Source organism: Durio zibethinus, chromosome 21 (assembly GCF_047325235.1).
Source record: "Durio zibethinus cultivar Kanyao isolate XHJ-2024 chromosome 21, ASM4732523v1, whole genome shotgun sequence".
Lineage (NCBI taxonomy): Eukaryota > Viridiplantae > Streptophyta > Magnoliopsida > Malvales > Malvaceae > Durio > Durio zibethinus.
In genome coordinates, this window is record NC_143182.1 from 4660102 (window position 1) to 4684939 (window position 24838).

The window sequence follows — 24838 nt, forward strand, 5'->3', positions numbered from 1 at the left end:
GCATCTCTTTGATATGCTGTTTATACTTCAAATATTTATTATGGTAAATGCAACTTTCTCTTCCAGGCGAGCAAGTTGGCTGGTCCTGGCCTCTGTACACACCGTACGGAGTTTCAGCCTACATGTCATTAACGTTGTAAAAGAATTGCAATTGGATGTTTCGGAATTCAGACTTAGAAATGTTTGATACAGTTTGAAGCTATTTGGATCAAACCATGTTTCTCTGTTTCTTTTCTCTTCGTATTTGCATCTTGACAGGACTACAATACCATTGCATCATTCCTACTCCATGGTATTTCATTTAGTGAATGTTTAATTTCAGGTCAAAATTGTAGATAAACAGGATAAGAATAATCACATTGGAATGGTTAAACAACCGGATGTTGGACATACAGCCCTAGCATCCTAACGGCATTTTTGGTGTTACCTAGCATCTTTCACTCAATTTTTGGTGCACAAAATTATTAATGAAATAAGAAACAAATATTGTAAATTAAATTAAATTAAATATTATTATTTTATTTTATATTTGATGTACACAAAAAATTAAAATAAAGTAATTTTATTTATTAATTAAAATTATACTTTTTAAAAATTTGTATAGTTTAATTTATTAATGTAATTTTTAAAAGTATATTAAAATTTATAAATTCATTCTTATGACTTAAAAGTAGTCTTTTTTATTTTGATAAAATTGAATCATCTTATACAAAAAAAACATAATTAATCTTTCTTATAATCTTATTTTTTAAATATAAACCAAACATTATATAAGATTATCATCTTATTTTATCTCATCCCATGCCTAAAACATGATCCAATAATTTTGAAACTTAACAACCAATACCAACCTAAGATAAAAGACCAATAAATAGGTCGTTCTAATTTGTTGCTCAAGATCCCACAACATTCAAATTTCTAGTTTCGAAGTCTGCCAACTAAATTTGATAGGCTAATCTGTTTTAATACGCTTCCAATGAGAGGGTGGGGAAGATAGGAAAATGAGCACCATTTTTACGTGGTTGTAGATCCCATAGGCCATCAGCCAGTTAACTGTGCTTTACAATTTCCAACCAAACGTTATTCTGGGGTTGCAGTAGTATAGGATGTTGACTGCATTCATCTAGGATTATGAAAATTGATGCATTGAAATTTTCGGTATTTGCTGTTTTGCTACCAATCATCGTCAGTCCAATTTTAGTCGTCAGAGGCCAAAACTCAGGAATGTAATCTACAAACAAATAATTGGTAAGAGTAATTACGTCGATGAATCTGTTCTTCAATAAACAGTGGTGAAAATAAAGACCAGAAAGAACTGAGGAATTATTACGTTAGCACATTAATGACCTCGGCTTTGAATTACCGTTCACTTTCAAAATCATCTGCCAGCTCTGCAGCACCGCCTCCACTGGCACCTACTGCCTTCTTTTCAGACTTGGTAATTTCGTTGCTTGCTCCATCTTTGCTCGTATCAATATCTGCAGTCACTTCAGAAGTGTTTGATACACAATGCTTTTGAAGCCATCTATCAGTTTCCCAGAAGACACGCATGATGCTTTCTCGAGCAGCATAGCCATGGCCCTCGAAGGGTAGAATGACAAGGCGACAAAGAGCTCCATGATGCTTTAGAGCATGGAAGAAACTATTTGACTGCATAGTATAGTTATGCCCAACAAGTTGGCAAGCAAACAAGTAAAGGAAGAGATTAAAGATAAGTCAAATAGCTAAAAAAAATATCAAAGATCTAAACTGACATGGAACAGGTTCTGCATTCGTGGCAAGATGAAGGGAAGGAAAAATGGGATGGGAGAGGGCTACCTAACATTACATAATTCAACAACTGGATAATGGGCGAAACAAATAAACTTTATCAGTAAATTATTCTGTGTACAGTTGATAAATCTGGTAGAACGTCAAACGTAGAAGGGCCAGCTGCAAGGGTGTGGAAAGCAATATACCTGCATGGCTAGTGTTCCAGGGTTATTGTCTTCTTCTCCATGGATAAGCAAGATTGGCTTCTTGATTTTATTTGCAGACATCAATGGGCTCATCTCTACATAGGTATTAGTTGCCTCCCAAAGAGTTCTATCCTCATTCTGCGCCAATGAGAGGAAGCCATGAATCCATTGATAGAGAAAAAATGAAGATAGAGAAGGATAGAAATTGTGTGGGTGATAATATTGAAATGCCTATAGGCATTATGCATTGCATTAAATATAGATAAATGCTCTAGTTCACTACCTGAAAACCGAATGGTGTAAGGGTTCTGTTGTAAGCCCCAGACCGAGCAATCCCACAACAGAAAAGGTGAGCAGCATGTGCCAGAAGGTTTGCAGTCATGAATGCTCCATAGGAATGTCCCCCAACAGCAATTTTGTTAGGATGAGCTACCTAAACACATGCAGAATCAGAAAAGCTCAAGTCAGAAATTTAACCGTATGCTGCCAACGGTGATAATATGTGAGGGAATGAAGATGTGTACTCCACGTTGGATAACTTCCTCAACAGCTGCCTCTGCACTTGAAACCAGTTGCTCTACATACCTACACAGATAGTAATATGATGGGACATACATACCCACACACACAAATGTGTATATATAATCATAGAAGTAGTTGCATTACCTATCATTTGCTTCTTCATCCCCTTCACCAATAATTGGGATTGTTGGCCCAGATAAAATAGCAAATCTGCAAAGCAGCAAATATGGGTAACCATAATTTAGTCTAACAGCAGGCAGCTCAAATGAAAACCCCAGTGAAAGGCAAACTAAAACCACAAAAAGAGTAATTGCAAATATGAAAAGAAGAATTCCATGCCTTCTAGCAAGCCAAAGGAGAGCTGATGTTGGACCTATGCCTGCAAACTTATTAGGAGAACGGCGAACTTGTCCAGCTGCATCTTTGCTTTTAAATTCCCTTGGGTAAGACCAAACCAGACATGGAAGAGGACCCTCTTTTGATGGATCATAGCCTGGTGGCAAGTACAATGTTGCAGTAAGTTGAACCCCATCCTTTCTCTGGTATCTAATCATCTCTTTCTGCAATGATGCCAACTGTGGATATGGATGAGGGAAGTCTGTAATCTGACATAATTTCCTATCTGGCCAACTTTGAATGTAATATTGGGTATTCTCAGTTTTTGACTCCTTAGAAGTAAGTACCTTCAGGTCATTAATGCATATATCCCCTTCTTTCTGATCAGACATCAAAGTAACAACCCTCTCATAATACTTTTCCTTGTCACTCTCCCATATTCGTTCTTTGCTGCCTGTATTTCTGGAAGAATTTGTTTTAGATCACGATGGCACCAACGGACCCGCAACAAGAACACAAAAAAGGTGAATTCTTAAACACTTACATGTCAAACAAATCAAGGAAGGGGATGTTCCCCTCTGGTGTAGCACCATTTCCATTCAGCAAAAGAAAAGCTCCTTCATCATTTTCCTTCCTTAGTTTGGCTATCACAAAAGTCCCAGCAGGGGTCCTCCTCCGCATAGGAGAACCAGGATCAGAGTACACATCCTCAGATGACCTATCAAAAAGTATGCGTGGACTCACATCTTTTGATCCAGGAGATATCACCCATGTTCTTGTTCGACGTGTCTTGTACCACGACTCGTAGACCAGAGCAAGTGAATCATCACACCATGAAATCCCTCTGTCAATATGAAGAATCACACAGATTAGGTAACATTGTTGGATTTTCAAAACAAAACAATAGCTTGCCGTTAACTGTATGCACAATAGTTGAATTTATTTTCCAGCAAGGCACAGCTTGATCTACTCCTCAACACTTAATAAGCTTATCATCCCTTCGCCATATACCATAGAGTTAGAATGATGCATCAAATACATGGCAGTTAAGTCATATAGATGCATGCTAAGAAAATCCTTTATCCCAACATTTGCTGGAGGAACTCAAAGATCTTCATGTTAGGCAATGAAATAAGCACCAAGGGATGGTGATCAAACATACATTAGATAGTAGCAATTCAGTTATGTGGACATGTCTTACTCCATCAATTACAACTCTTGACTCATTTTTAAAATTCCTGTAATTTGATGATATATTTTTTACATCAGCAAGCAGACAAACACAAAGTTCTTCACAACTAAGAGGTTTTGAGACATCATTCAAGATGCATCAGAAAAAAAAGGTTAGCTATATTCATCAATTTAATCAAAATGCAGAAACCTACAACGACAAATTTAAGAAATGAAACATGTAAACCTACCCATAGCGAAGATCAAGTTTGTGTAAGATTTCTGGCTGTTCACCTTCTTGTGGTTCGGCAGGCTGTGTATAAATTATATCACGTGGCGAAACTTCCACTTTTGCATCACCTCCATCTTGTGTCTCTGCCCTAAAATCATCAGCAGAGACAGGGAATTAAAATTACATAGAGAAACAACTTCATTGAGAAACATTAAAATTTATCACCGAAGTTAGTGATTACTTCAAATCTATACACTTTGATCACATAATTACACCTAACATCTACCATGTGCTCATGATTTCACAACAGCTTTGCTCTCTGACTTCATAAAATATTTAGAAGTCAGACCATCTATGGTCCCATATAATTACAGTCAATTTCATCTTTACAAATGCATAAATGAGTAAATGACAAGGACATATACCAGTATATAGTAGAAGGCTTATCTGCTCTCCAATTGATTGACCTCATCCCTTTTCGCACACTATTGAATGCAATAGGAATGTCCTCTGCAAGGGGCAAGTCACAGAGTTCTCTAACAAATTTCCCATCAGTTGTCCACACATCCACTTTCTTGGGGAACCTTCCACATGGTACAATAAAAGAATATGGCCTATGAATCGAACTAATCAAAAGGTACTTTTCATCAGGGGAAGGATCCATAGATGTGTAAACAGCTGGTGTACCAATCTCCTTCACTGTACCATCCAAAGAAGCCAAAACAAGTTGAGAGGTGGCATAGTAATCAAATAAATCCTCATCATACTCATCCTTCAGCAAATCCTGGAATGTTCTAAGTTGAATGACATTTTTCTGCTCATTGGATTGAATCTTGGGGCCAGAAGGAACCAAAGGTTTCTTTGGTGGGTCTCCACGGGACAACGGAATAGTACAAACTAAGAGGGTAGAGTTATCCACCCAAACATAATTATCAAACACTGCATTCAGATAAACATCTGGTGACTGAAACAGCGGCCTAGCTGTTCCAGTTTCCACATCAGCAACCCACACTCTAAGCTTACTACTGTTACTCTCCTCTTCCTCAACACGAACACTAAAGGCTAAATGTAGACCATCATTTGACCAAGTAACAAAATTAATCTTAGCACCATCAGGGAATCCTCGAACCTTTTTTTCCGGTCCCAAGGAGCCATCAGGCATTAGTTGATGGATTCCTATACCAGTGTAGAAAGACATTCGGCTCCTCGTGTTGCACTTCCCATCAATTCGAATACCAGCAAGCTTTTCCTTTGGTCTTGCTAGCTCTGCCAGCCGACGCAAAGATCTCCGCTTGAGAAAAAGAATTTTATCCCTTAACGGTGAAAATGACAGTTTGGGGCGAGAAGTAGCATAAAAAATATCTCTAATTTCCGGCGGTGGAAGACGAAATTTAACTCCGATTGCAACATTCTCTACATCAAATTCAAAATTCAATTTTTTAAGTAACTAACTTGTAACTAATAGCAAATTCAAATTAAAGATGTTAAAATTTTCGAAGTACCATCGTCTTCTTCGGTGAAGGTAACCGAAGTGTTCGCAGAGCCATTGCCGGCGGTGCCGTCTTCAGCGAAAACAGAGTTGACGGGAACCAGGTGGGGGAATCGAGAGGCGCCAATGGCTGGTTTGGAGGCGTTTCGAGAATGAGTTTTGAGGTGGGCAGGTGTACGAAGGGATGAAGAAGGGAATCTGGCATTTAGATTCAGGTTAGGGGAGCGAGAAGGAGGTAAAAGAGAGAGGGAGGGGAGAGAGAGACGATGATAAACTTTATTATATCGCATCATTCATTTCTTTATTTTGATTGATTAGTTTTTCTTTTGCTTTTCCAGGCGTGTACTCATCAGTCATCTTGTCGTTATTAACAATGTCCATCCTTCGCCCAAAAGGAATACGTATTTGTGATAGACCCCTATCTGTAATTCCCCCTAACGTATTTCCTTCGGAGTTTCTTATCTGCTGCTATGGAGTGCACCCTTGTTACGCTATGCTCTTCATCATATCTTCTAACTTTGTTAGATTTGTACGACTAAGTCAACAAACTAGTCACCAAAATGCTGAAATCAAATATATAAAGGACCTAAAATAGTTGCCTCATTTGATTGATAAAAATATACATGTTGTTATCATATATATGAAACTCTTTCTTTTTTATTTTAATTTCGTTACTCAAAAAATTTCTTACTCTTCACTTATCGAAATAGTTTTTATTCAAAATTTTTTGAGTGTGAATCACAATATTAAAATAAGTGATTGTAGACTTTATATTCAAATCTTACTCTAAGTTTGAAGAGATCTTTTTTATTCTACCAATAAGGGTCTGTTGGAAGTTCAGCTAGCTCTAAAGAAATGTGAAGATCAAAATTAATAAGTTAAGTCACTCCACCAAGTGTTGTAAGGTGGTTCAGGATCCAATGTGCCAGGTGATTGTGTAATTCTTTTATGTATTTTGAAAAGTATCACCACCATGGTTTTCTTGAAAGGGAAAAGTTTTACAGAGATTAGGATGTTGTTGATTTTGCATAATCATTTTAACAGTAGCTTGTACTCATGAAGATAGATTTGTATAGAGAGTATGGATTGCACACATACATATCAAAATGAGATTGGAAGAGGGCAAAATTGTCATGGAATTCACAAGGGCAGTGAAAGAAAAAAATAACATGATAATGTTAGAAAAGATGTTTGGTGGTAAAATACCACTTATGGAGGGGTTTAAACCACTTTAAAAAATTTCTTAAATGAATGTTTGTTTCATAAAAGAAATCATTATTGACAAAAGTGATGTGGCAAAATTGAGTTCAAAATAGTTAAACTCAATGGCAATGATGTAGGGTTGGCATAAATACCATAAAAGAATCAAAGCTTATTTGAATAAGCCTGCTATATGAGGGATGTGAAACAAGTGAAGAAAAGAAAATTAATGATGAAAACCAATGGATCTGAGGCTATGATCAGCTCTTTTTCTAATAAGGATAGCCTGTATCTTGTAAATAAGATCATGAGTATGTCTTTCAATTATCTTTTTTGACAATGATCTGTTGAATTTTAAGAAAAATTTTGTGAACTGAAAAAAATTGGTTGGAAATCTGGATCTAGAACAAAGGGTTGTATTTTAGGTTGTAAAGGTAAGGATAGAGAAAAAAATTGGTTACGATTTGAGGAATAGGATCAAGGTAAAGGTAAAGGTAAGGGAGTCATCATGCAAATGACTGAAATGATCTGCAAGGTGTTTGAAAGAGGTTTTGGAGGAGATCTGGTAAGTATGTTTGGAAGAAGGTTATCTTTACCTTTTATATGTACTGTGGTGAAAGAGTACTGTAAGAACCATTGTGATAGCCTGAGTAACTGTGTATTTGGCATCTATTTCTTTTTAAAATTGAGTATCTAATCAAAAGTTGACATATCTAATTCCACAAGAAAGTGATATGCAATGAGATAAAATTTAAATCTTTGAATTTCATACTCTACAGCTAAAATCTCTTTCAGTGTAGAGTGATAATGGAGTTTCGAATATTTGAATTTTTCACTCTTGTAACCACAAATCTGTCTGATTCCATCTTTTTCTTTCAAAAGAATTGTTGACTAAAATTGTTCACTTGCATCTGTTTGCAATATCATTTTTCCATCTAAGGGAATCTTTAAAGTTGAAAGTAATTTTGCTTTTATGTTCAAGGTATGTACTGTATTTATCTGCTTCTAAGACTACATGAGAGGTTCTTTCTTTAGCATCTGTCTGAGAGGATGAGTTAGCTGTGCAAGATATAAGAAAAATTCACTCATGTAATTGACTGCACAAAGGAATTGTTGTACTTGCTTTTTGAAAATATTTTCATCAGGAAAATATGCAAGTGTCTGAGCAATGTGGGGTTTAACTATGTACTTTCCATGCCTAAAAAATCAATTTTTGAGGCACCAATAATCATCTTTTTCTCTGAAAGCATTATTTCATACTGTTGAACAATTTGGTGGAATTTATCTAATAGCTGTGTATGAGATGTGACATTTAGAGAAAACAGTAAGATATTATCAATGTAAATTAAGGCATTATCAAGAATTGGAGTAAATATTTTCGTCATTGCTTTCTGAAACAATGAAAGAATAACTTTTAATCCAAAAGTCATAACTGTTCACTAAAAATGATGTTAAAGAATGCAAAATGTCATTTTGTATCTGTCCTGCGGATGTATACCTAATTGTTAAAATTATGCTTTTAGGTCAAATTTTGAGAAGACTTTTACAGTTGTCAAATTTGCAAACAAAGTTTTTCAATCTGAAAAAGGGAACTTATCATCTACAAAAAAAATATTAAGAGACTTGTAATTAATCATCAATCTTAATTTTTTACGAACTTGTTCAAACGCTTTTTTTATTACCTTATTAAATCATCGGCTAAAAGATTATGGATCAAATAATTGGATTTCCCTTAAATGTAGTATTATTAATCATATATATTAGTGATTTAAATACATCTATTAACATTTAGTTAGCTATAATACTAGATATTAATGGAATTAAATTTTTTTGACAAATTGATTGTAATTATTTAATCCGCATCTAAAATATATTGACTTAGTTATTTTAATTAAATAGTTCACAATGTTAAAATTATGGACAGTGTTACATGCATTAACATGTTGCACTCAATTAATGCATTTATTTTCATGTTTTATCTTAAAGATTTAAATGAAAAGTATTAAAATTTGTATGAATTATAATAAAATTTGAAAACAAAGATTTATATAAATGAGGGAACAAATTTTTTTAATCCCTGTTGCCTGATGGTATACTAAAGCGCTTTTCCTGCTTAGTGTGGTTTTTTTTTTTCAAATATTTATAATTGTTTCGAATTAATTATAAAAGAATAATTTTTAAATTAAAAGATATTATAATTAATATTAACAAAATAATAAATCGGAGATAATTATTTTAATTATTAATTTCTATAAATTTTTTTAATTATTGTGAGAGTAAATTTATATGAATCATAATAAAATTAAAAATAAATTTTATGTAAATGAGTGAAATGATCCAAGAAAATTTGTAATCCTTGTTGCCTGTTGGTATTTATTGATATTTATCGTGAGTAATAAGTTTTATAAGGATTGATCAATATAATGACAAAAAAAGGATCTTTTTACTTCTTCATTTTTATCCAATCTTCTAATTTATTATCATCTGAAAATTGGATACTAGTTGCATAATTCACTGTCTCATTTAAAGATGGAATATAAATAAATTCCGAATCTTTTTACTTTTTTTTTTTAATTGTCCTCTCTTGGTTATTAGATTATAATTGGTAACATAGACTTGAAATTCCACGGAATATGATTCGCAAAAAAAAAAAAATCACTTGAAATTCATCACCACTCACTGCAACTTATGCTCTGTTTGGATCCTGATGAATTATGCATTAAAAAAAAAAGGGCAAAAGAAAGAATATCTCGGAATTGAGGTTTTTCAATTTTCCCTTTTGCTTGATCATCAATATTTTGTTTTATTTATGTTGACATGGCAGAAATCACATGGAGAAAACTCCGGTGGCAGCGTAGGAAACTTGACATCAAATTCAAGCAGAGAGAACTGCTTCAATAGAGGTAGATAAGTTATGCTTTTAGTTATATCAGTCAACTTAAAATTTTACTTATTGTATTCATTCTTGTTATTTTAAATTAATGCTACATTATCTATTTGTAATTGAATTTCACTAGCACGATCATTTTTAGAAAAAAAAAAAATGAAATGCAACTTTTTTTTTAATGACATGCAGATTTGATAACTGTGAATCTGTTGCATTCAACTTGTCTGAACTGAATTTATTTTTTCTCAAACTGCTAGACAAGATTCAAATAAATCATATTTATATTGTGTGGTGTGCACAAGAAAAAGTTAGAGAAGAACTGAAAGAAGCTAGAGAGTCATATTTCGGAGATTTTGTCAGCTGCATCAAGTAGGAATGTCCTATGTGTGGAGGAGAATGGATTTGGTAAAATGCTTTCTTCAAGAATAGAAATCCCTCTATGTAAGTATACTGGATTTGCTCAAGTTTCAGGAGAGAGAGACTATGCTAATGCTCTTGAAGTTGTATCTCCAACAAGTGCCAAGCTTCCATATATTGAGAAGTTCCCAACATATACAACATGGATATTTTTGGACAAGTATGTTGGATTACTATATTAGTTGGCCTAACTTCAAGAATTCTATTCTGTCTACATATATATATATATATACATGTATATATGTATGTATTCGATTAAAATCATGAAATAAATTACTTTTAATTGGGGACAATTTTTGGGGAGATTTCACGCAAAGACTTAATGACATACTGGAGACCACTTTATCCGAAATGCTTAATCTGTTAGGTCATGAGCTAGCCATGCTACTTAAGTCATCTCCGGTTGAGGATTATAAGTTGGAGAGATTTCATGAAAGGGCTTGATAACATGTTAAACACCACTTGATCCTAAAAGCTTAAGCCATTAGGAAAAGCTAGGCATGTTATTTAAGCTTCTCACGGTTTTGTTACTGTTATTTAATTCAAAGTTGGAGATTTCAGCAGCAGAAGCTTCCACACATGAATCCACAACCTTTTCTCACCTCGTCTAGTTTTGCATGAGATTTTGTTTTTGCTCGTCTTATCTTAAATATGCAACATTCAGCACAGAAATCAGAGAATGGCCGAATACCAATCTGTTGTGGAGAGGAGACGTATATACCATGACCAACATGGCAGTGAAGCCTTAATCTGTAGTGACAGTGAGGAAGATATTGCAGAGAGTGAGGAAGACAAACATGAATTCTCTGAGGCTGAAGAACGTATTTTGTGGTAAGTAAAATAAAATGCAACCTCCGCACGTAAATAAGGAAGAGTGATATTCAATTTTTAAGAGAAACGTAGTGTATATACTTTCCTCGTGAAAAAAAATGAAGTTGTGCACAGTTGCATTCCGAAAGTTGAACTTCTTGTGCCTTGTTATCATCATACTAGTCACAAGTGAACAACTACAGAAATGCAAGTGGTAGACATTGTTCATAATCTTTCAATGCATAAATGTCATTGGTCTTGTAATGGTAAGAAGATGGAGCGACACTGATGTAAAACCAAGACAGCAAAAGCGTGCTAGGTTAAAAGACTGCTGCTGTTTCTATTTGCTGTGTTAGTCTCTTTCTTCATACTGGCATGTATTTCATATGGAGCTCAAATTCTATATTAGCTAACTGATGACATACTGTCACCATAAGAGATGTTTATTGGATTTCTGATGAACTGCGGATAAGTTCTTTTCCATTTTATTCTATGAAAAAAACCAGTCAATCATTTAGGATTAACAATGTTGAATTTGGCAGGACCGTCCGTCAGGAGTACGGTCTAGGTGAGGAAATACTGAGGGCCGTCAGCCAATTTATTTGAGTAACCATAACTGAAATCCAGGTATCCAGCGTTATTCGCATGTGAACTTGGTTGCCTTATTTTGGATGATGCTTGGTTTCTTTAATCCCTTCCTTCCAAGGTTTTTGTTTAAATACCGTTTTTCTTAATATTTATTAGAAACTTTTTTCTTATGAGATTGTCAGGAACGGCATGGCACGCTCGCAGACAAATACAGTGACCAAAACATTAAAGATTCGGAGGATTCTGGATCTGAAAAGGGTATGTCTTTGGACAAGAGCCTCAGTGCTGCTTTAGATTCTTTTGATAATCTGTTTTGCCGTCGTTGCTTGGTACATAGTCTCTAACCAGTCATTCTTAATGTTATTTGTTAAAAAGAAGCATTGGCATGTGGATATCCTGTGCAGTTCTTTTGAATTTTTTTAGCCCCCTTGCTGATCTACTTTGTATCTGACAGTTATTTGACTGCCGTCTTCATGGCTGTTCCCAAACTGTAATTAATCCTGAAAGCAATGTGCTTCTTGTCTTTCAATCTAACGCGAGTTTGTTTCATTAGTTTATCTGACTTGGAACCTATTGCTTGACAGATTGAAAAGCAGCCATATTGTTCTGAATATGAAGATGACAGGAAGCCTTGCAGTGATCAATGTTACCTCCGGGTTTGGTTCCAATTATTCTTTTCTAAAAACTTATGTCTGGAATTGTCTTATGAGTTGCTACTTCCAAAACCATTGGAAGTGTAGGTTAATGACATTCATGTTAATAACTTTCTGGACTAAACTTCTCCAGTATTCTCCAAATATTTGCATTCTTTATTGTTCTCTGGTGCTGTTCCTTGCCCTCAAAAGCTGGGTTCTGATGCAAAATCTATTTGTCTATAACTCTACATTTTTTCCTAAAATGCCTCCTATATATGGTCCCTATCTGCAACTCATTCCATCGTTTTGTAGTTTACTTTTTTATTGCTCACCAAAGAGAAGAAGATTATTTTAGTGCTTATATGCGTACGTTTACTGAGATATGTTTGATTTGGTGTGAATTTGCACTTGTTCATATGCTTGGAGTACCTTTTAATTTCTTTTCTAGTATATATTTATCGTTATTATCATATCCCATATTTAATTTGTCTTTGGATTTAAGATAATTTATTTTGTGGGAAAAGAGTGAAGCCTTATGGTTTTAACACCAATTCATGCAGTTAAGAGCTGTCAAAGGTATGCCAGAAGGTTCAGGTGGCAATGCATTGCATAGAGTGATGACTACAACTCTAGAAGAGAAAGACCAGGCTGCATCATCTGATGCCAAAGGGCCAAAGACTAATGTTGGTGCAGATCTTATGCAAGATGAAAGAGGTATCACCGAAGAAGCGAGGCCTGTTACTTTAGAAGGTATTCATGACTCAGAAGGTGCCGGTGAAGCTCAAAATTTGGAGATATCTTGCATAGCTATAGATAACCATGAAAGTTCTGGAAAGCTGAAGGCCTCCCAAGAAAGATATAGACCGTTAGATGATTCTGTACTCTATTCTGATGGCAGCCAGGATTCTGCAATTAAGAAACAAAAGACGGTATTGGTTTTGGATTTAGGTACAAAGTCTTCTGAAGCTATACCAAGTCAGGATCATGCCAGTTCTGAAAGTACTAAAAGTAGGAACCATCATGTTGGTACTCCTAATGAAAATGAAGCTCAAATTACGGCCAAAAGCAATCAAAATGAATCTGATGAACGGGTTTCAGTAACTTTTGCCCGTTCTGCTAGTGCTTCCAGTGATAAGACCGAGGATAATATAAGTGATGGAGCCACAGATGTTGCAAAGGTGCCTGAATTGAAGTGGTCATCTTCTGATTGAAAACCTATTGAGAGAGAATTGTATTTGAAGGGAGTGGAGATATTTGGGAGAAACAGGTAGGAAGGGATTACAACTTTTGTCAATCTTTTTCTTAGCATAAAATGCAAATAGATGTTGGTTGTGTTAAATATAAATCCATATAAATATTCATGTTGGTATCTTTGGAGTTGGTTTCTGCAGTTCTAAATTTTTAGTGGACTAATCTCCAAAAGCTTCCTTAGAAGAACTAAAATGCGCATAGCAAAAAAACTCGTAATGAAAATTGTGTAACATGCTTATATTTTTACAATTAACCTGCTTTACTTTATGATCTTGATGAACTTGTTATGTTTAGGCAGTTGTAATTCCAGATATCTTTCTTCTCCCTTCTAGATAACAATATTCATATGTCCATTTATCATGTTTCTACTAATGCATGATCCCATGCTTTACGGTTGCCTTATATCCGGGAATTTGCTTTCTGGTTTGAAGACTTACATAGAGGTGTCAAGTTACATTTGTGATGTGGAGCTTCAACACTCCATAGGTCCATCGTGACAAGTTCATTTTTGGAAGAAAATGGGAAATAGGAAACAGATTATATGGTATTTACCAGAACTCTCTATTTCCTCCTATTGCATGGTCTTTCTTTAATAAAGGGGTGAAAAGAAAAGGTCTCCAACCATCACGATTCTCTTGAGGCCATATCAGTGATACTATCACCTTTACAAGCTACAGTTGCAAGCATTCCCTTTAACACTTTGCTTTATGTTTAAATGCTTACCAATTGAAAAAAAATTATAAAATTATCCTCTGAAACTTTTGTATTACAAAGAAAGTTTGAGAATCCATAGATACTGAGTGGCATTAACACTTCGCAGTATGTCCTTGGTGCTTACCGCGAAGGAGACAAATTGAAATTTGCGAACCATACTTCTAATCTAAATTGCTATGCGAAGGTATACAACTGTCTGCAATTCTTTTGAGGACATTTCTTATTGGTTTAGCTAATACCTTAGCTTGCACAGGTAATGTTGGTGGCTGGAGATCATCGAGTAGGAATTTTTGCCAAGGAGCGCATTGAAGCTAGTGAAGAGCTCTTTTATGATTATCGTTATGGCCCAGATCAAGCACCTGCATGGGCTAGGAAACATGAAGGTTCCAAGAGAGATGATACATCAGTCTCTCAAGGTAGAGCAAAGAAACACCAGTCTCATTGATGCACTGTTGACTGGTTTAGCATGTGCACCTTAGTAAAACAACAACCAGTCTCAAGGTTGTGGTTTCTATATTATTACCTTCAGTTTTTCCCATCTTCACCTTAGTAAAAGAAGTTTTTTCATGAGCAAGCATATAGGATATTGTCATTATGTGTGTATAGTTGCATAAGTCAGGAAATTAGATAAAAATAAGGTTTAAGCATTTATTATGCCAACAAGCTAGGTAGCAATTCAATACATATAGGAATTGGTGGGAGAAAGCATGTATGAATCTTATAGAAATAATGGAAGTCTTTTCTTTATTATGATAGCTATTTGGATTTTTCCATGGCATGCATTTAGGTTTTCCTTTTTGATACTTTTGACCTTAACATGACTGCTTTGCACCAATTTACCAGAGATTTCCCACATCCCCCAGTTAATTCGGCTTCTTTCTGTCGCGGCTGAAAGGCTTTCTCTTCAATATACCAGCTTCCCCGGGATTATTAAATTTTTTATTACATTGCCAACAGGTCAATTGCCAATATTGATAATTACAATAAATTTTTAGCTTAATATCAATTCGTCTTTTTTTACTATTATTTTTAATTTAATTAACCTTTCCAAACGATGGAGTCCAAGGGCTAGAACTTGGGACACCCGCCTAAAAGAGTAAATAGCCATGTGAGGGTTTTTTTTTATTATTATTAAATAACTAAGCAGGCTCTGTAACAGATTAAAAGGAGACCTTCATGTTTCTGAATGAATTATTTTCAATCAGAAATATGAATTTGACTTGAAACAGAAGAACCTCATCCAAAAATATTACATTTTGCATGCCATTTGACAATATCACAAGCTGAAAGAATTGAAAGAATATACATGCTGATGGCTGAGGATCACAATCGAATTTTTGAGTGATACTTGGGACTTTTGTTTGGATTGCAAATGGAAATACAAATTTTAATTCCATGTATCTTGAACACCAGGAAGACACCTATGGCTGCAATCTTGAATGTTGGAAGAGTAGCTATTCCCTGATTTTTTTCCCATATTGATGGATGACCATCTATCCTGTACGCAAATAAATCAGTCACATTTAGCAATGTTACAGGAGTTCTCATCTGCAAAATGACCTCCACAATTTTGTTCTTCTCAGGGTATATCATGCCTTAAGTGTCATCAAGGGGCCAAGCTGCTTCCATACAGTGGCCACCTGAATTCCACTGTCCTTCCTTATATCATCCTGTTTTATCCATCATCATATACATCAAACATAATCTAATAGTTTTGCAACTTAAACAACCAACCTAAGATAAAAGAGTAATAAATAGGTCATTCTAATTTCTCACAATTTGCTTAAGATCCCACAATATTCAAATTTGGAGTTTCAGAGTTTGCCAACTAAATTTGATCGGCTAATGTGTATTAATACGCTTCAAATGAGAAAGTGGGGAAGATAGGAAAATAAGCACCATGTTTACGTGGTTGTAGATCACATAGGCCATCTGCCAGGTAACTGTGCTTTAAAGTTTCCAACTAATCGGCATTCAGGGGTTGCAGTAGTATATGATGTTGACAGCAATCATCTAGGATTATTAAAATTGATGCATTGAAATTTATGGTATTTGCTGTTTTGCTAACAATCACCGTCAGTCCAATTTCAGTTCTTGGAGGCCAAAACTCAGGAATGTGATCTACAAACAAAAAATCGGTAAGAGTAATTAAGTTGATGAATCTGTTCTTCAATAAACTGTGGTGAAAATAAAGACCAGAAAGAACTGAGGAATTATTAAGTTACCACATTAATAACGTTGGCTTTGAATGGAGCTGTTCACTTTCAAAATCATCTGTCAGCTCTGCAGCACTGCCTCCACTGGCACCAACTGCTTTCTTTTCAGACTTGGTAACTTCATTGCTTGCTCCATCTTTGCTCGTATCAATATCTGCACTCACTTCAGAAGTGTTTGATACACAATGCTTTTGAAGCCATCTATCAGTTTCCCAGAGGACATGCATGATACTTTCTCGAGCAGCATAGCCATGGCTCTCAAAGGGTAGAATGACAAGGCGACAAAGAGCTCCATGGCCCTTTAGAGCATTGAAGAAACGATCTGACTGCATTGTATGGATATGCCCAACAAGTTGGCGAGCAAACAAGTAAAGGAAGAGATCAATGATAAGTCAAATAGGTAAAAAAAAAAATTTAAGATCTAAAAGGACACGGAACAGGTTCTGCTGCATGTGGCAAGATAAAGGGAAGCAAAAAAGGGATGGACGAGGGCTACCTAACAAAGCATAATTCAACAAATGGATAATGGGCGAAATAAATAAACTTTCCAAGTAAATTATTCTGTGGTTGGTTGATAAATCAGGTAGAACATTATACGTAGAAGGGCCACCTGCGAGGGTGTGGAAAGCAATATACCTGCATGGTTAGTGTTCCAGGGTTATTGTCTTCTTCTCCATGGATAAGCAAGATTGGCTTCTTGATTTTATTTGCAGACATTAATGGGCTCATCTCTACATAGGTATTAGTTGCCTCCCAAAGAGTTCTATCCTCATTCTGCGCCAATGAGAGGAAGCCAAGAATCCATCCATAGAGACAAGATGAAGATAGAGAAGAAAGGATAGCAATTGTACGGGTGATAATATTGAAAAGCTGATAGGCATTATGCATTGCATTAAATATAGATAAATGCTCTAGTTCACTACCTGAAAACCGAAGGGTGTAAGGGTTCTGTTGTAAGCTCCAGACCGAGCAATCCCACAACAGAAAAGGTGAGGAGCATGCACCAGAAGGTTTGCCGTCATGAATGCTCCATAGGAATGTCCCCCAACAGCAATTTTGTTAGGATGAGCTACCTAAACACATGCAGCATCAGAAAAGCTCAAGTCAGAAATTTAACCGTATGCTGCCAATGGTGATAATATGTGAGGGAATGAAGATGCATACTCCACGTCGGATAACTTCCTCAACAGCTGCCTCTGCACTTGAAACCAGTTGCTCTACATACCTACACAGATAGCAAATATGATGGGATATACATACCCACACGCACAAATGTGTATATATAATCATACAAGTAGTTGCATTACCTATCATTTGCTTCTTCATCCCCTTCACCAATAATTGGGATTGTTGGCCCAGATAAAATAGCGAATCTGCAAAGCAGCATATATAGGTAACCATAATTTAGTCTATCGGCAGGCAGCTCAAAATGAAAACCCAGTGAAAGGCAAACGAAAACACAAAAAGTGTAAATAGCAAATATGAAAAGAAGAATTCCATGCCTTCTAGCAAGCCAAAGGAGAGCTGATGTTGGACCTATGCCAGCAAACTCATTAGGAGAACCGCGAACTTGTCCAGCTGCATCTTTGCTTTTAAATTCCCCTGGGTAAGACCAAACCAAACATGGAAGAGGGCCCTCTTTTGACGGATCATAGCCTGGTGGCAAGTACAATGTTGCAGTAAGTTGAACCCCATCCTTTCTCTGGTATCTAATCATCTCTTTCTGCAATGATGCCAACTGTGGATATGGATGAGGGAAGTCCGTGATCTGACATAATTTCCTATCTGGCCAACTTTGAATGTAATATTGGGTATTCTCAGTTTTTGACTCTTTAGAAGTAAGTATCTTCAGGTCGTTAATGCATATATCCCCTTCTTTCTCATCAGACATCAAAGCAACAACGCTCTCATAATACTTTTCCTTGTCACTCTCCCATATTCGTTCTTTGCTGCCTGTATTTCTGGAAGAATTTGTTTTAGATCACAGTGGCACTAATGGACCCGCAACAAGAACACAAAAAAAGGTGAATTAATACTTACATGTCAAACAAATCAAGGAAGGGGATGTTCCCCTCTGGTGTAGCACCATTTCCATTCAGCAAAATATTCGCTCTTTCATTGTTTTCCTTCCTTAGTTTGGCTATCACATAAGTCCCAGCAGGGGTTCTCCTGAGCATGGGAGAACCAGGATCAGAGTACACATCCTCAGATGACCTATCAAAAAGTATGCGAGGACTCACATCTTTTGATCCAGGAGATATCACCCAGGTTCTTGTTCGACGCATCTTGTACCACGACTCGTAGACCAGAGCAAGTGAATCATCACACCATGAAATCCCTCTGTCAATATGAAGAATCACACAGATTAGGTAACATTGTTGGATTTTCAAAACAAAACAATAGCTTGCTATTGACCCTATAAACAATACTTGAATTTATTTTCCAGCAAGGCACAGCTTGATCTACTCCTCAACACTTAATAAGCTTATCATTGCTTTGCCATATGCTATAGAGTTAGAATGATGCATCAAATACATGGCAGTTAAGTCATATAGATGCATGCTAAGAAAATCCTTTATCCCCACATTTGCTGGACGAACTCAAATATATTTATGTTAGGAAATGAAATAAGCACCAAGGGATGGTGATCAAACATACATTAGATAGTAGCAATTCAGTTAAGCGGACATGTCTTACTCCATCAATTACAAGTCTTGATTCATTTTTAAATTCCTGTAATTTGATGATATATTTTTTATATCAGCAAGCAGTCAAACACAAAGTTCATAACTAAGTGGTTTTGAGACATCATTGCAAATACAGGAAAAAAAAAAAGCTCAGCTATATTCATCAATTTAATCAATATGCAGAAACCTACAAAGATAAATATAAGAAATGAAACATGTATACCTACCCATAGCGAAGATCAAGTATGTGTAAGATTTTTGGCTGTTCACCTTCTTGTGTTTCTGCAGGCTGTGTATAAATTATATCACGTGGCGAAACTTCCACTTTCGCATCGCCTCCATCTTGTGTCTCTGCCCTAAAAACTTCAGCAGAGTCAGGGAAGTAAAATTTCATAGAGAAACAACTTCATCAAGAAACAATTAAAATTTATCACTGAAGTTAGTGGTTACTTCAAATCTATACATGTCAATCACATAATTACACCTAACATCTACCATGTGCTCATGATTTCACAGCTTTGTACTCTGACTTCATAAAATATTTAGAAGTCAGACCATCTATAGTCCCATATAATTACAGTCCATTTCATCTTTTTTCTTTTTTAAAGAAAACATCAATTTCATTTTTACAAATGCATAAATGAGTAAATGGTATAGATATATACCAGTATATAGTAGAAGGCTTATCTGCTCTCCAATTGATTGACCTCATCCCTTTTCGCACACTATTGAATGCAATAGGAATGTCCTCTGCGAGGGGCAAGTCACAGAGTTCTCTAACAAATTTCCCATCAGTTGTCCACACATCCACTTTCTTGGGGAACCTTCCACATGGTACAATAAAAGAATATGGCCTATGAATCGAACTAATCAAAAGGTACTTCTCATCAGGGGAAGGATCCATAGATGTGTAAACAGCTGGTGTACCAATCTCCTTCACTGTACCATCCAAAGAAGCCAAAACAAGCTGAGAGGTGGCATAGTAATCAAATAAATCCTCATCATACTCATCCTTCAGCAAATCCTGGAATGTTCTAAGTTGAATGACATTTTTCTGCTCATTGGATTGAATCTTGGGGCCAGAAGGAACCAAAGGTTTCTTTGGTGGGTCTCCACGGGACAAAGGAATAGTACAAACTAAGAGGGTAGAGTCATCCACCCAGACATAATTATCAAACACTGCATTCAGATAAATATCCGGTGACTGAAACAGCGGCCTAGCTGTTCCAGTTTCCACATCAGCAACCCACACTCTAAGCTTACTACTGCTACTCTCCTCTTCCTCAACACGAACACTAAAGGCTAAATGTACACCATCATTTGACCAAGTAACAAAATTAATCTTAGCACCATCAGGGAATCCTCTAACCTCTTTTTCCGGTCCCAAGGAGCCATCAGGCATTAGTTGATGGATTCCTATACCAGTGTAGAAAGACATTCGGCTCCTCGTGTTGCATTTCCCATCAATTCGAATACCAGCAAGCTTTTCCTCTGGTCTTGCTAGCTCTGCCAGCGGAGGCAAAGATCTCCGCTTGAGAAAAAGAATTTTATCCCTTAGCGGTGAAAATGACAGCGCGGGGAGCGGCGGGGCATCAACAATATCTCTAATTTCCAGTGGCGGAAGACGATATTTAACTCCGATTGCAACATTCTCTACATCAAATTCAAAATTCAATTTTTCAAGTAACTAACTTGTAACTAATAACAAATTCAAATTGAATACAAAAGATGTTAAAATTTTCGAAGTACCATCGTCTTCTTCGGTGAAAGTAACGGAAGTGTTCGCAGAGCCACCGCCGGGGGTGCCCTCTGTAGCGAAAACAGAGTTGACGGGAACGAGGTAGGGGAATCGGGAGGCGACCATGGATGGTTTAGAGGCGTTTCGAGAATGAGTTCTGAGGTGGGCAGGTGTACGGAGGGACGAAGAAGGGAATCGGGCGTTTAGGTTGAGGTTAGGGGAGAGAGAAGGAGGTAAAAGAGAGAGGGAGAGTAGAGAGAGGCGATGATAAACTTTGTTGGGGCGCATCATTTGTTTCTTTAAGTTGATTGATATTTCTTTTCCTTTTCTAGGCGTGGACTCATCGTGTCGTCATTACCAACCTCCACCCTTTGTCCAAAAGTAATATGTATTTTTGATAGACCCTTTTTTTGTAATTCCGCCTTATGCATTCCCGTCGGAGTTTCTTATCTGCTGTTATGGAGTGCACCGTCATTACTCTATGCTTTCCATCATATCTTCTACATTTTTTAGATTTGTACGACTAAATCAACAAACTCGACACCTAAAATAGTTGATGAGAACAAAGATGCTGAAATCAAATATATAGAGGTCACAAGTGCTGAAGATAAACTACAGAGCTTGCAGCTGCCTCATTTGATTGATAAAACATAATATATATATATATATATGTTGTTACCATAAATATTAATCTCTTTCTTTTCCTCTTCAATTTCTTAGCTCTTCGGTCGGAAAGTTTCTTACCTGCTACTAGAAGTGAAATATTGTACGCTTCAACAATAGTAAACCCTTTTTTATTGCCTTATTAAATCATCGGCTAAAAAATTATGGATCAAATAATTGGATTTCCCTTTATATGTAATATTAGTAATCATATATACTAGTGATTTAAGTACATCTATTAACATTTAGTTGTATAAATGTTTTATTAACTAGCTATAATACTAGATATTAATGAAATTAATTTATTGACTAATTAATTGTAATGATTTAATCTGCATCTAAAATATATTGACTAAGTTATTTTAATTAAATAGTTCGTAACGTTAAAATTATAGATAGTATTATTTTTTTATATAAAAAATTTAAAATAAATAAATTGTTCGATTTTTTAAGTTAAATTAAAATGTATCATATTTAATAGTTTAAAATAAATAATTATAAATTATATATTTTAGATAATTTCAATAAATGATCATTGATAAAATTCGAACTCAACTTAAACTTAAAATATTTTTATTAAAAATTATAAATTTTAATCAATTAAATTAATTATTTGTTGATAATTATAATCAATGTTACATATATTAATATATTACACTCAAATAATGCACCTACTTATTTTCATGTTTTATCTTAAAATTTTAAATGAAAAGCATTAAAATTCGTATGAATTATAATAAAATTTAAAAACAAAATTTTATGTAAATGAGCGAGGATTCTTTTAATCCCTGTTGCTTGATGGTTTTTTTTTTTTTTTTATCTTTATCATGAGTGCTTTCCTTACTTGGCGTGGTTTTTTCCTCAAGTATTTATAATTTTGTTTTGAATTAAAAATAAAAAGAATAATTTTTAAATTAAAGGATATTATAATTAATATTATAAATAATAAATCAAAGATAATTATTTTAATTATTAATTTTTATAATTTTTATTGGTGTATTATTGTGAGAGCAAATTCGTATAAGTTATAATAAAATTTTATGTAAATTTGTGAAATGACCGAAGAAAATTTTTTAATCCTCGTTGCCTGTTGGTATTTATTGATAATGGGTTCTACAATGATCGATCAATATAATGACAAAAAAAAGAAAATATTTATCACATCACTGTCTCAGATCATTGAATTTTTTCTTGGTTGAGATGTTATTTATGGTTGTCACGCTTCTCATAGATGTTTCAATCCTCTACGTTTCTAATGGATATTTTTAATCTTTTATCCTTTCTAAAAAACAAAAAACTCGTGTTACGGCATTATTTATCATAAAATATCGTAATGTTGATAACATGAAAAAGAAAATCATTAGAGTAGTCGTTGTGGAACACCCAGACCTCTGACATTCCAAGGAGTGGTTAATAAATGCTCAAGATGTAGATATTCCCGTGAAATATCTGCACTTTTCTCCAACGTGGAATTTTCTTATTGGTTCCTAGATGATAAGAAATTTGTGTTCACCAACCATTGGACTTCCCAATTAATAATCTTCATTGTTACCGTTTCATCTCTAGAAAACATTACACACGGTTTCACTCTTGTTCGAAAACGGGAACAGCGACCACCAACAAGCAACCATGGCAACCCTGTCTAGTCTTAACCTCGTAACCCCAAGAGTCGTGGCCAACGTACCAGACTCCACAAAGGGTAGCCCCGTCAAGGTCCCATACGTTAACCAGCCATGGAAAAGGCTCTCTCAATTGGGGTCTAGGAGGATGCAGGTAATCAGACCCGTGAGAGCTGCCCCTGATAGCATATCGGAGAAGGTGGAAAAGAGCATCAAGGAAGCACAGGAGGCGTGCTCGGATGACCCAGCAAGTGGAGAGTGCGCGGCGGCCTGGGACGAGGTGGAAGAGATTAGTGCAGCCGCCGGCCACGCCAGGGACAGGAAGAAAGAAAACGATCCTTTGGAGAATTACTGCAAAGACAACCCGGAGGCAGAGGAGTGCCGCACCTATGATAATTAAAATGGCTTCTTAATTTATTAGATTTTTCCTTAGATGATGAAAATGGTGGGAGGTTTTAGACGTTATATTATGTGAAACTGAAGATGTTATTGGTGGTTTAGTCGTTGTAATGATGTAATCCTGTACCATACTCTTTGGAAAAAGATAATTTGGTTATTTAAAGCGTTTTAAATGAACTTTTCCGACATATTTAAGGTGAATTAATAAATCATAAATGAGATTGATAAAAGGAAAGATTATAATTTTTTGTGTTCTTCGGATAGGATCCAATTTATTCACCAGCATATTTCGTCAGCAGACACAAAATGACGCCAACCCATGGATATTTTCTTCTATACCTTTATCCTCGTGCTTTTGTGATTTATCAAAAATTTAAAGCTTGGTAAATTATTTCAGAATTTCCCTGTTGGAATATTCAAGTTTTAGTAACTCTAGTCCCTAGGAAGACGTGCGTAAAATCATTTGAAAAATGAATCAGATACTATTATTTATATTTTTCATCTTTGTTCTTAATGTATCATGAAACAAAGACGATGCAACTATGATTCAGGTGGGGTCCTGGCTCAATAACTGTGACGGGGATGGGGAGAAAAATTAATCATCACAATCAGTAGCACAATCTGCACCAAAAATAAATCACCATCATAATCTTTTTACGTATTATTATTATTAAAAATTAATCATCACAATCACTAGCACAATTCGCACCAAAAATAAATCACCATCGTAATCTTTTTACGTATTATTATTATTTTTCAATGAAAAAGATCGGTATAATAAAATTATATTTGGGTTTCGTCTGTTCCATGAATGCCCCTTATAATTTATATTATAGCATACAAATGGAGGTAATTAAAGAAGCTTGCATTATTACACGGGAATCTTTGAGCTAACCTCCCGATAAGTACGTTTGATTTTTATAAAGCTGCAACGAATAAGTTTCTTATTTAATTCAGACATAATGAATGGACGAGAACTATAAAGTTAACCGGCCAAGCAAAGGCAAGATTCAAGTATATTGTGCGTTGGCCAAATCGTCTGCATTGCAGAAATTTAAATATTGAATATGAATTATGAATCCAACTTAGCGCGGTGCGTCGGCTAGTAAAAATGTCGGCAGACATCGAAACAGAACGACGATGAAAAAAGTTATAGGACAACTATGCGAATTAATTAATTAAGGTTGCCTTGTGTATATAATTAATGCATCTAAGCGTGCATTTATTGAAATTGCCAATATAAAAATATCATGAATTAATGAAACGTGATTCGTGTGCTTCATCGACACAAATTTCAATTTCGGTGA

General features: G+C 35.4%; 5 protein-coding genes and 1 pseudogene across 17 annotated transcripts; 4 read left to right on the forward strand and 2 right to left on the reverse strand.

Annotated features, from left to right (window-relative positions):
- Window positions 1-766: 766 nt before the first annotated feature.
- LOC111305004 (putative glutamyl endopeptidase, chloroplastic) lies at window positions 767-6047 on the reverse strand. 8 transcript variants are annotated; one of them, XM_022902147.2, is made up of 12 exons: window positions 5721-6047; window positions 4644-5631; window positions 4238-4366; window positions 3361-3660; window positions 3164-3278; window positions 2820-3055; window positions 2625-2690; window positions 2483-2543; window positions 2242-2391; window positions 1959-2096; window positions 1364-1650; window positions 767-1231 (listed from the first exon to the last, which is right to left on the reverse strand). In XM_022902147.2, the coding sequence occupies exons 1-12, from the start codon at window positions 5998-6000 to the stop codon at window positions 1219-1221; spliced, it is 2763 nt and encodes a 920-aa protein (XP_022757882.2). In that variant the 5' UTR covers window positions 6001-6047; the 3' UTR covers window positions 767-1218. The 8 variants fall into 8 exon arrangements, 4 of the variants coding, with proteins under 4 accessions (XP_022757882.2, XP_089607111.1, XP_022757880.2 ...); XM_089750985.1 differs by having other exon boundaries at window positions 1331-1650; XR_016331667.1 differs by having other exon boundaries at window positions 2488-2543; window positions 2820-3278.
- A 3779-nt stretch (window positions 6048-9826) lies between these two features.
- LOC111305005 (histone-lysine N-methyltransferase EZA1-like) lies at window positions 9827-11015 on the forward strand. The gene is made up of 2 exons (XM_089750374.1): window positions 9827-10371; window positions 10876-11015. Exons 1-2 carry the CDS (start codon window positions 10205-10207, stop codon window positions 10958-10960), a joined length of 252 nt encoding a protein of 83 aa, XP_089606500.1. The 5' UTR covers window positions 9827-10204; the 3' UTR covers window positions 10961-11015.
- On the forward strand, window positions 10988-14598 carry LOC149512787 (uncharacterized). Of its 4 annotated transcripts, none has more exons than XR_016331285.1 (7): window positions 10988-11042; window positions 11564-11648; window positions 11792-11867; window positions 12064-12099; window positions 12194-12265; window positions 12805-13511; window positions 14463-14598. XR_016331285.1 is itself a non-coding variant. In XM_089750373.1 (6 exons), the coding sequence occupies exons 3-6, from the start codon at window positions 11799-11801 to the stop codon at window positions 13453-13455; spliced, it is 828 nt and encodes a 275-aa protein (XP_089606499.1). In that variant the 5' UTR covers window positions 10988-11042; window positions 11564-11648; window positions 11792-11798; the 3' UTR covers window positions 13456-13609. The 4 variants fall into 4 exon arrangements, 1 of the variants encoding a protein (XP_089606499.1); XR_016331286.1 differs by lacking the exon at window positions 14463-14598 and adding an exon at window positions 14316-14393; XM_089750373.1 differs by lacking the exon at window positions 14463-14598 and having other exon boundaries at window positions 12805-13609.
- Window positions 14463-14959, forward strand: LOC149512788 (histone-lysine N-methyltransferase EZA1 pseudogene; annotated as a pseudogene).
- A 470-nt stretch (window positions 14960-15429) lies between these two features.
- On the reverse strand, window positions 15430-21151 carry LOC111305003 (putative glutamyl endopeptidase, chloroplastic). 3 transcript variants are annotated; one of them, XR_002691918.2, is made up of 12 exons: window positions 20862-21151; window positions 19778-20765; window positions 19340-19468; window positions 18466-18765; window positions 17928-18386; window positions 17733-17798; window positions 17590-17650; window positions 17349-17498; window positions 17062-17199; window positions 16435-16751; window positions 16109-16330; window positions 15430-15707 (listed from the first exon to the last, which is right to left on the reverse strand). XR_002691918.2 is itself a non-coding variant. In XM_022902144.2 (11 exons), coding segments are annotated over exons 1-11 (2889 nt in total). In that variant the 5' UTR covers window positions 21142-21151; the 3' UTR covers window positions 15950-16329. The 3 variants fall into 3 exon arrangements, 1 of the variants encoding a protein (XP_022757879.2); XR_016331284.1 differs by having other exon boundaries at window positions 15430-15879; XM_022902144.2 differs by lacking the exon at window positions 15430-15707 and having other exon boundaries at window positions 15950-16330.
- Window positions 21152-22606: 1455 nt separating this feature from the next.
- On the forward strand, window positions 22607-23708 carry LOC111305008 (calvin cycle protein CP12-1, chloroplastic-like). The gene has a single exon (XM_022902155.2). It carries the CDS (start codon window positions 23143-23145, stop codon window positions 23530-23532), a length of 390 nt encoding a protein of 129 aa, XP_022757890.2. The 5' UTR covers window positions 22607-23142; the 3' UTR covers window positions 23533-23708.
- Window positions 23709-24838: the final 1130 nt, after the last annotated feature.

Coding starts and splice junctions, on each gene's coding strand:
- LOC111305008 (XM_022902155.2), top strand. CDS start 23,143: ATGGCAACCCTGTCTAGTCTTAACCTCGTAACCCCAAGAGTCGTGGCC.
- LOC149512787 (XM_089750373.1), top strand. CDS start 11,799: ATGGCACGCTCGCAGACAAATACAGTGACCAAAACATTAAAGATTCGG. Junction 11,868..12,063: donor GGATTCTGGATCTGAAAAGG/GTATGTCTTTGG, acceptor TGTATCTGACAG/TTATTTGACTGCCGTCTTCA. Junction 12,266..12,804: donor GTGATCAATGTTACCTCCGG/GTTTGGTTCCAA, acceptor CAATTCATGCAG/TTAAGAGCTGTCAAAGGTAT.
- LOC111305004 (XM_022902145.2), bottom strand. CDS start 6,000: ATGATGCGATATAATAAAGTTTATCATCGTCTCTCTCTCCCCTCCCTC. Junction 3,661..4,237: donor AAACTTGATCTTCGCTATGG/GTAGGTTTACAT, acceptor TCATATTGACAG/AGGGATTTCATGGTGTGATG. Junction 1,651..1,958: donor CTGGAACACTAGCCATGCAG/GTATATTGCTTT, acceptor TATACTATGCAG/TCAAATAGTTTCTTCCATGC.
- LOC111305003 (XM_022902144.2), bottom strand. CDS start 21,141: ATGATGCGCCCCAACAAAGTTTATCATCGCCTCTCTCTACTCTCCCTC. Junction 17,200..17,348: donor TTACACCCTTCGGTTTTCAG/GTAGTGAACTAG, acceptor TCATTGGCGCAG/AATGAGGATAGAACTCTTTG. Junction 16,752..17,061: donor CTGGAACACTAACCATGCAG/GTATATTGCTTT, acceptor CATACAATGCAG/TCAGATCGTTTCTTCAATGC.
- LOC111305005 (XM_089750374.1), top strand. CDS start 10,205: ATGCTTTCTTCAAGAATAGAAATCCCTCTATGTAAGTATACTGGATTT. Junction 10,372..10,875: donor ACATGGATATTTTTGGACAA/GTATGTTGGATT, acceptor TGCAACATTCAG/CACAGAAATCAGAGAATGGC.